General features: G+C 38.9%; 1 protein-coding gene across 1 annotated transcript; it reads left to right on the top strand.

Annotated features, from left to right (window-relative positions):
• Positions 1–4,316: 4,316 nt before the first annotated feature.
• LOC141011528 (C-type lectin lectoxin-Phi1-like) lies at positions 4,317–10,026 on the top strand. Its single transcript, XM_073484692.1, has 6 exons — positions 4,317–4,332; positions 8,227–8,316; positions 9,050–9,265; positions 9,363–9,526; positions 9,687–9,799; positions 9,876–10,026. Exons 1-6 carry the CDS (start codon positions 4,317–4,319, stop codon positions 10,024–10,026), a joined length of 750 nt encoding a protein of 249 aa, XP_073340793.1.
• The last annotated feature ends 566 nt before the right edge of the window (positions 10,027–10,592 follow it).

Genomic DNA, 10,592 nt, shown 5'->3' with positions numbered 1-10,592 from the left:
ACAATCTTGTGTTTCACAAAGTGGTGAACCTCGCCCCATCCTTGCTCGTGAACAGCTGAGCCTTTCGATGACGCCACATACCGTCACCTGTTACCGATGAACCCGTTCACCTGTGGAATGTTCCCAACAGGTGTTTTTTGGAGCATCCCACAACTTTCCCAGTCTTTTGTTGCTGCTGTCCCAACACGTTTGAAACATGTCGCTGCCATCAAATTCAGAATAATCGTAGATTGACTTTAATGGTTTAAGTGGAGTAAAGCATTAAATATTAAACTTTGTATTTGTACAGTTGAGAACCCAACTTCTTTGCCGTCAGGGTTGTACATGTTGATCACTGAAAATATCTGCAAGCTTTCAACAAGTGAGAATGAAAAACTTTGTTCAGGATGTTGTGACCTCTTTGAACAGGATGAGACGAAGAAATTCTGGGGCCCTGTTTAGAAATGTTGCGTATGAACAACAAAGGGCTTGAATGTGCGTACGCCATTTTCTACAACCCAGTCACTAGAATAAATGTTCACAGATAAATTAAAACTGAATGTTGCTTTATGTTGCAACTTTATGTTTGTTTATGTTCATCATCAGCCTTGTAGCTGTGGGCAGTGAGTCTCAGTTGTTAGGGAAGTGTCACTGCGTGTCTGAGAAGAATGTTTTCTTTGTGGTGTCTCAATTTTTTTGGTCAAGAAAGAACAGAGAACTGTGAAATGTCACTGTGAGAATCTGTTGCATGTTTGATCACAGCTTACATCTGTCATGCAATCTGTGCCACAGCAGCACGATAGACAGGAACTATAAGAGCAACGACAAATGTTTAACTCCATTATTAATGACCTATAAATCAATTAATACACGCAACACAACACAACCATTTCCCTGTTTGCAGCCTAACCTCAACACCACATCTGGCTGAAGCTCCCGCGTCATCAGCTGCTACATTTTATGCACAGATTAAACAGTTAATACATTTCTGTATAATGTCAATCAGGATTTTTATGATATCAGGAATACATGTTCATGATGTGACGTCTGTGCACGTCTGACTTTCATACCCCAGTGTTAATGTCATAGTAACACACTGTTCGTGACATTGTGCAGACAGTGTTGCACACTAATAGACTTCCCTTGACATAATTAACCACTTGGTTGAGAAAACAACCGCAGAAACAGAAGTACAGTAAGGTCGGGACCTTCACAGTGAACCAGACGCGCTCCAAACATCAGTAACAGTTCAGACTTTGACACTTACCTTGAAGCCCTCATTTAGGACTGCAGCGTTCAAGATGAACAGAAAACCAACAGCAGCAACTGGTATTTAAACAATTCTATTGTTTCTATGTTTGCTTTGTCTGCTATGTCTTAATGCACTTGTAACTAACATAAAAAAACTGGTCATATAAATGTTTTAGTACCGTGTGACAGATATATAGTTTATAGTTTTATCTTCTGATGTTTGACAGCACCTGAGCACCAGAGGGTTTAAAAATGTCCAAATGTTCAAATCCAGTCTTTTGTATTGACATTTTTCCTCTCTGCTCGACACATTTAGAAAAGAAATATTGTATGTTTCATGTATTTTTTTCATTATAAAATTTTGTATCGTCTCTCCAGAGTGCCCAACATGTTGAGAGTGAATCTGGGAGTGAAATTCAGTTTAGTCTCATTAACGTTTGTGATTGATCTTTGTTTCTTTCAGAGGAAATTGAGAAACAAGCTGACTATGTTAACTCAGCAGTATGCGCAGTGGATAAAACAGCCGCCACTTCAGGTGAATTATGAACACAATACATTTCACAAATGTGATATTGTTCAGCATGAGATTTATTTACAGATTATGATGTTTGATCAAATGTGGCAGTGAGGAAGGTTTTGAAGGTGACTGTCTTAAAGCTCCATAAGCCATTTGAAATGTTAAATCAAGTTGTTGAGGAGCTTCAACTGAAATCCTTTTTGTTTTCTTTCAGACCAGAAGTTCGGCTCCTTCGCTCGGTCTTTTTCAGCAGTGACGGGGTGTTGGGTGATACTGATCGTCATCATGGCCCTTCGTATCCACTGTGAGTACTTTCTATGTGAATGTTGGTTCAGATCAAATCTTCTTTTCTTCTTCGCTTGTTGTTTTCAGTCAGTTTTTAAAGGATAGGTTCACGTTTTTTTCAAGTCTGTCTTAAAACAATAATGCCCAAGAGATCTTGATCTCAGTGGGACTTCCTTGTAGAAATGTCATTGTACACGTACAACGAGATTCAGAGGGTCGTACCAGGCTACAAGAAGGAATAAATATAAAATACAGATATGAAATATAAGCATGAGTAAGAGTTGCAAATAGCATAATTTTAAACAGGAAGTAGCTTAGGTTAGAGGAACACCAAGGTGCTGCCATCCTTCCTCATCATAAAGGTATAAAAGAAAAACTTCCTCCTGTTCATACTGGAGTGAATCATCTTAAGTTACAAAATTCTTTAACAGAAAAACACATTGAGGACATTTTGTACAACAAAGACAGTGATTTCAGATGAAAACCACTTAATTTGACAAACTTGGTTCACTGAATCCTCATGAGCAAAGTTTCTAACTTATTTTGCACTGTACAACTGTGTCCAACATGTCCTACAATTATTTTCATAGGACTATTGTTTTAAGATAGATTTGAGAATGACTAACCTCTCCTTTAATGTCTTTTATTATAATATAAAACATGAAAAATGGTTTATATAAATGAACCTGAGAAAAAGTCTTCAATACCAGCATCTTCCACTCTCTGTCACTGTAGTTACTTCGGTCATTTCTGAAAACAACGCCAAGCTGACTGCAGAAAACCAGGAACTGACAAACATCGTCCACAAACTGAACTCAGCTGTCCACAATCTGACAGTCCAGTTCGACAACCTGAATAAATCCTGTACTGCCTTAGAGAGTAACAACACGGACCTGATTGCAGAAAACCAGGAACTGGAGAAACAAAACCAGGAACTGAGGACACAGAGAAAAAACTTGACTGAGACATTACAAGACATGGAGACAGAGAGCAATAAGCTCAACGTCAGTCGAGCTCAGTGGAGCATTGATCAATACTGCCCCATAGACGGAGGTGGTACGTACAGAACACATGAATTATTTCCAAAAATAACGAACAACAATAATATCATAATGAAGTAATGCCTGTTATTGGTTGGTTTCTGTTTTTTCAGCAAGAAAATGTAACTCTTGTCAGTTGGGCTGGGATCACTACAAGTCCAGCTGCTACGCGGTTAATAACGCTCCAAGTAATCAACAGTTAACCTGGGATGAAGCTCAAGCAGACTGCAAAGGAAAGATTTCAGAATTGGCTGTTATAAATAATGCAGCGGAGAAGGTAATTATGATTATAAGGACAATAATAAAAATAATAAGGACATTTTAATCACAGCCTAAATAAAAAATATTTTCTTTAAGTCTAAAAACAGTTTGTCATTTACAGTGTGTTTTCTTAACTTGAGTGTTTAAATATATAATAACTGTCTCTCTGGTGTCAGGAATTCATCAAGGGAAAGAGTTATGCAGGATTCGGTGGATACTGGATTGGCCTGAGAGTTGTAGATGGGAAGTGGGTGTGGCTCGACGGAAGAGATCTGACTGAAACGTAAGACGCACATTCTTTAACATTTTGAATCATGAAGTCTATCAGCCTCGATCTAAACATCATGTTCTTCCCTCAGCTCCTGGATACAACCAGCGACTGCGACTGAAGGTCACTGTGCCATTTCTGTCCCAAAAGACATCCCAAACAAATATCTGGAATCAGTGAACTGCGGCAGCAGGAACGCATGGATCTGCGAAAAGAAGGCTTTGTCTCTTACACCACTGCAGTAAAACTTGAGAAGGTTACCAGATTATGGTGCAGTGGTTAGCGCTGTTGCTTCACATCAAGAAGGTCCCGCGTTGGAGACCCGGTGGGCGCAGGCAGGGCATTTCTGTGCGGACTTTGAATTTGGATGCTGCGAATGTGAGTGTGAATGGTTGTTTGTCTCAATATGTCAGCCCTGTGATTAACTGGCGACTTATCCAGGGTGTCGCTGCCACTTGCCCAATGTCAGCTGGGATCAGCTCCAGCCCCTGTGACCCTGTAAAGGAAAAGTGTTTTAATGATAATGAATGAATGCATTTTAAATGTGTGTGTGTGTTCTTCTACTTTCATCAAGATGCAGCTAGGACATGTTTTATGTCGGCATAAAGTGATTGGTAACGCATCATTGCCTGTTTATTTGTATCCTGATGTGAAGGATATTAAAGCTGAAGGTTGGTAGTCTAAGAAGCATATTTTGTCTCACATGTAGAAAAAGATGCCCCTTGACAGGGGTGAGTACTTACAAAAGCCATGTTAGTTGTTTAGGTTCATTATGATAATGCTATATGTTTTCTTACACGTGAATGAGACGTGATAGTTAGAAAAGGTTAGCGATGACAAATATGCTCACAGCCTCTTGAGCCTGTCATTCAGCAGCTAATCCAGTTAGCACAAAGCACACATCCACAGCAAAAAGAAGCAGCGGCCAGGTTGGCTAGCCTTTTCAGACTGAGGTACATTCATGATGACTATTTTGCTTGTGTTTATATGAATGTGCCTCTCAATAGAGTTGTTTATTTATGTATTTATTTGACTAAAAAAAAAGCTAACAGAGCTTGTTGAACTTAGTGAACTAACTGCAAACTAGAGCTCACATACACTGTTCACTGTTGCTCAGCAGCTAACCCAGTTAGCACAAAACACACAGCCCCTGAACCAGAGAACAGAGCTCTGGCTTGTTTGCATTTCTTTAAACCAATCACAATCATCTTGGGTGGCACTAAACCCATGACTTGTTCAGTGGCTAACCCAGTTAGCACAAAGCACACACGTACACAAGTAAAACAGCCGAAGCCAAAGTACCTCAATCTGAAAACTCCATTGATTGATTGATAATATGATTGCGGCATTCAGCAGAGTTGTTTATGTTTGTATATATTGCACTTTAAAAGCAAGAGAACTTGTTGAATGTAGCAAACTAGCCGCTAACACATATCTCCCTGCTGGCCAGCCAGAACTGTACGGGGCTGTTGGTGCCGTCCGGTGGTGCACCTTCATGTGTTTTGGAGAAGTGGCTCTGTTTGGAGGGAGGCCTGAAGGGAGGGCGTGGGTTTTCTCCAGTTGCGTACTTTCAAATGTAGCTTGCTCCTGCTGGTTTGTACGAGCTAACCATCCCTAGCTTTAACATGTAGAGGTGAATGTTTTGTTTTATTTGTGTACCTGGCAGTTTCCTCGTTTAGTCCATTATATAGAATAGAAATGCTGCCACACGTTCTTGTTTTTGTCTTTTTTCTTACATATTACAAAGACGGTTTTATCTGTTAAACCACTGCAGTGAAACTTCAGAAGCTACTGGATGCTCTGTGGAGATTAATTAAGTAGTTTGGGTGATTCAAACATGTCTGTTATTCATTGTTTTTATTGCTGTGGTTTTATTCTTTTCTTTTTCCATGATTGTTCATCAATTCAGAGATGTTTGCTAGTTGCTGTTTTTTACCATGGTTACAACCATATATGTTTCATCCAGCCCATTTGAATGTGAATTCAGGGCATCGCTGTAAAAAAGCTTAATATTCAGCTGATATTCCATGAAAACACAATGGCTGATGCTGATGATGATCGCATGTAAAATAATATCAGCTGTCAGTTCTTCTACTTCACAATTTGTTTTTGTCAAAAATGACTTTCATTTTTTTATAGAAAAAAGTCAAAAACAATCATTTGTGTTAAGTGAATTAATCCTCAAAGCTGTTTGTGTGTCCGTGTGTTTGTCACTGAAAAAACAGACACTCAGATGTCATTTATTTATAGATTTTGGATTATATGTTCTGACCATAGATGACATCAGCATTTTAAAAGATACAGTGAGAGGTCTTAAGTTGCACTAAAGTGATAATTATAACCAAATCTGGATGTGTTTTTCTTCTGCTTTGTCAGAGATGCAGTGTGAAAAACTTCATCAGCAGATTGATGAAAGGGTCCAACAAAAGTACTCAAAGTCTCTTATTTCTTATTGTCTTATTATTTCTATTGTAACATTTGAAATTGTTGTTGCTGATTGGTCAGCAGGGGGCGCTGCCTCACCTGTTCATAACAGAATGATCCCAAAGCTGTTAAAGCATTTGTATTCTGATGTAAAGAATATTAACATGCATAAGTTACAGTTAAGTTGTATCTGTCTATCTTCAAGCAAATTCCTGTTGTATTTAATAAAAGTGTTGCCACACATTCTTGTAATTGTCTTTTTCTTATAACCCTGATTCCAAACATGTCGGGACGCTGTCAATAAAAACAGAATGCAATCGTTTACAAAGGAGCTGTGTGTACAGACAGCAGTTTTACAGGAGTGTTCCTGAGCCCATGCAGTAATATCCTTTATACAATCTTGTGTTTCACAAAGTGGTGAACCTCGCCCCATCCTTGCTCGTGAACAGCTGAGCCTTTCGATGATGCCACATACATTTTTTGGAGCATCCCACAACTTTCCCAGTCTTTTGTTGCTGCTGTCCCAACACGTTTGAAACATGTCGCTGCCATCAAATTCAGAATAATCGTAGATTGACTTTAATGGTTTAAGTGGAGTAAAGCATTAAATATTAAACTTTGTATTTGTACAGTTGAGAACCCAACTTCTTTGCCGTCAGGGTTGTACATGTTGATCATTGAAAATATCTGCAAGCTTTCAACAAGTGAGAATGAAAAACTTTGTTCAGGATGTTGTGACCTCTTTGAACAGGATGAGACGAAGAAATTCTGGGGCCCTGTTTAGAAATGTTGTGTATGCACAACAAAGGGCTTGAATGTGCGTACGCCATTTTCTATTAACCCAGTCACTAGAATAAATGTTCACAGATAAATTAAACCTGAATGTTGCTTTATGTTGCAACTTTATGTTTGTTTATGTTCATCATCAGCCTTGTAGCTGTGGGCAGTGAGTCTCAGTTGTTAGGGAAGTGTCACTGCGTGTCTGAGAAGAATGTTTTCTTTGTGATGTCTCAATTTTTTTGGTCAAGAAAGAACAGAGAATTGTGAAATGTCACTGTGAGAATCTGTTGCATGTTTGATCACAGCTTACATCTGTCATGCAAGCTGTGCCACAGCAGCACGATAGACAGGAACTATAAGAGCAACGACAAATGTTTAACTCCATTATTAATGACCTATAAATCAATTAATACACGCAACACAACACAACCATTTCCCTGTTTGCAGCCTAACCTAAACACCACATCTGGCTGAAGCTCCCGCGTCATCAGCTGCTACATTTTATGCACAGATTAAACAGTTAATACATTTCTGTATAATGTCAGTCAGGATTTTTATGATATCAAGAATACATGTTCATGATGTGACGTCTGTGCACGTCTGACTTTCATACCCCAGTGTTAATGTCATAGTAACACACTGTTCGTGACATTGTGCTGACAGTATTTCACACTAACAGACTTCCCTTGACATAATTAACCACTTGGGTGAGAAAACAACCGCCGAAACAGAAGTACAGTAAGGTCGGGACCTTCACAGTGAACCAGATGCGCTCCAAACATCAGTAACAGTTCAGACTTTGACACTTACCTTGAAGCCCTCATTTAGGACTGCAGCGTTCAAGATGAACAGAAAACCAAGAGCAGCAACTGGTATTTAAACAATTCTATTGTTTCTATGTTTGCTTTGTCTGCTATGTCTTAATGCACCAGTAACTAACATAAAAAAACTGGTCATATAAATGTTGCAGTACCATGTGACAGATATATAGTTTATAGTTTTATCTTCTGATGTTTGACAGCACCTGACATTTAAAAATGTCAACATTTTTAAACCCTGTCTTTTGTATTGAATTTTTTCCTCTCTGCTCGACACATTTAGAACAGAAATATTGAATGTTTCATGTATTTTTTTCATTGTAAAATTCTTTCAGAGGAAATTGAGGAACGAGCTGACTATGTTAACTCAGCAGTATGCGCAGTGGATAAAACAGCCGCCACTTCAGGTGAATTATGAACACAATACATTTCACAAATGTGATATTGTTCAGCATGAGATTTATTTACACATTATGATGTTTGATCAAATGTGGCAGGGATGAAGGTTTTGAAGGTGACTGTCTTAAAGCTCCATAAGCCATTTGAAATGTTAAATCAAGTTGTTGAGGAGCTTCAACTGAATTCCCTTTTGTTTTCTTTCAGACCAGAAGTTCGGCTCCTTCGCTCGGTCTTTTTCAGCAGTGACGGGGTGTTGGGTGATACTGATCGTCATCATGGCCCTTCGTATCCACTGTGAGTACTTTCTATGTGAATGTTGGTTCAGATCAAATCTTCTTTTCTTCTTCGCTTGTTGTTTTCAGTCTTTTTTTAAAGGATTGGTTCACATTTTTTTCAAGTCTGTCTTAAAACAATAATGCCCAAGAGATCTTGATCTCAGTGGGACTTCCTGGTAGAAATGTCATTGTACACGTACAACGAGATTCAGAGGGTCGTACCAGGCTACAAGAAGGAATAAATATAAAATACACATATGAAATATAAGCATGAGTAAGAGTTGCAAATAGCATCATTTTAAACAGGAAGTAGCTTAGGTTAGAGGAACACCAAGGTGCTGCCATCCTTCCTCATCATAAAGGTATAAAAGAAAAACTTCCTCCTGTTCATACTGGAGTGAATCATCTTAAGTTACAAAATTCTTTAACAGAAAAACACATTGAGCACATTTTGTACAACAAAGACAGTGATTTCAGATGAAAACCACTTAATTTGACAAACTTGGTTCACTGAATCCTCATGAGCAAAGTTTCTAACTTATTTTGCACTGTACAACTGTGTCCAACATGTCCTACAATTATTTTCATAGGACTATTGTTTTAAGATAGATTTGAGAATGACTAACCTCTCCTTTAATGTCTTTTATTATAATATAAAACATTTAATTGTGTTTTTCTATCAAAATGGTTTATAAAAATGAACCTGAGAAAAAGTCTTCAATACCAGCATCTTCCTCTCTCTGTCACTGTAGTTACTTCAGTCATTTCTGAAAACAACGCCAAGCTGATTGCAGAAAACCTGGAACTGGAGAAACAAAAGCAGGAGCTGGAGACAAAGAATCAGCAGCTGGAGACAGCGATGAAAAGCTTGAATGAGACGTTAGAAGACATGGAGACAAAGTGGAATGAGCTCAACGTCAGTCGAGCTCAGTGGAGCATTGATCAATACTGCCCCATAGTCAGAGGTGGTACGTACAGAACACATGAATTATTTCCAAAAATAACCAATAACAATAATATCATAATGAAGTAATGCCTGTTATTGGTTGGTTTCTGTTTTTTCAGTAAGAAAATGTGACTCTTGTCAGAGGGGCTGGTTTCACGAAGTGTCCAGCTGCTACACGGTTCATAACGCTCAAAGTACTGATCAGAAAACCTGGGATGAAGCTCAAGCAGACTGCACAGGAAAGATTTCAGAATTGGCTGTTATAAATAATGCAGCGGAGAAGGTAATTATGATTATAAGGACAATAATAAAAATAATAAGGACATTTTAATCACAGCCTAAATAAAAAATATTTTCTTTAAGTCTAAAAACAGTTTGTCATTTACAGTGTGTTTTCTTAACTTGAGTGTTTAAATATATAATAACTGTCTCTCTGGTGTCAGGAATTCATCAAGGGAAAGAGTTGGGCTGGTGAAGGAATCGATGGATACTGGATTGGCCTGAGAGTTGTAGATGGGAAGTGGGTGTGGCTCGACGGAAGAGATCTGACTGAAACGTAAGACGCACATTCTTTAACATTTTGAATCATGAACTCTATCAGCCTCGATCTAAACATCATGTTCTTCCCTCAGCTCCTGGATACAACCAGCGACTCCTACTGAAGGTCACTGTGCCATTTCTGTCCCAAAAGACATCCCAAACAAATATCTGCAATCAGTGAACTGCGGTAACAGGAACGCATGGATCTGCGAAAAGAAGGCTTTGTCTCTTACACCACCTTAGTAAAACTAGAGAAGGTCACCAGATTATGGTGCAGTGGTTAGCGCTGTTGCTTCACATCAAGAAGGTCCTGCGTTGGAGACCCGGCGGGCGCAGGCAGGGCTTTTCTGTGCGGACTTTGAATTTGGATGCTGCGAATGTGAGTGTGAATGGTTGTTTGTCTCAATATGTCAGCCCTGTGATTAACTGGCCACTTATCCAGGGTGTCGCTGCCACTTGCCCAATGTCAGCTGGGATCAGCTCCAGCCCCTGTGACCCTGTAAAGGAAAAGTGTTTTAATGATAATGAATGAATGCATTTTAAATGTGTGTGTGTGTTCTTCTACTTTCATCAAGATGCAGCTAGGACATGTTTTATGTCGGCATAAAGTGATTGGTAACGCATCATTGCCTGTTTATTTGTATCCTGATGTGCAGGATATTAAAGCTGAAGGTCGGTAGTCTAAGAAGCATATTTTGTCTCACATGTAGAAAAAGATGTGGCTGTTGCAGGCCTCTAATAATTGGTTTCCCAATGCTAACATGCTAGCTTGACAGGGGTGAGTACTTACAAAAGCCATGTTAGTTGTT

Source organism: Pagrus major, chromosome 17 (assembly GCF_040436345.1).
Source record: "Pagrus major chromosome 17, Pma_NU_1.0".
Lineage (NCBI taxonomy): Eukaryota > Metazoa > Chordata > Actinopteri > Spariformes > Sparidae > Pagrus > Pagrus major.
The sequence above is the reverse complement of the archived record's forward strand: the minus strand, read 5'-3'. Positions and strand labels throughout refer to the sequence as shown.

Coding starts and splice junctions, on each gene's coding strand:
- LOC141011528 (XM_073484692.1), top strand. Junction 8,317..9,049: donor CATGGCCCTTCGTATCCACT/GTGAGTACTTTC, acceptor CTGTCACTGTAG/TTACTTCAGTCATTTCTGAA. Junction 9,800..9,875: donor GGAAGAGATCTGACTGAAAC/GTAAGACGCACA, acceptor TTCTTCCCTCAG/CTCCTGGATACAACCAGCGA.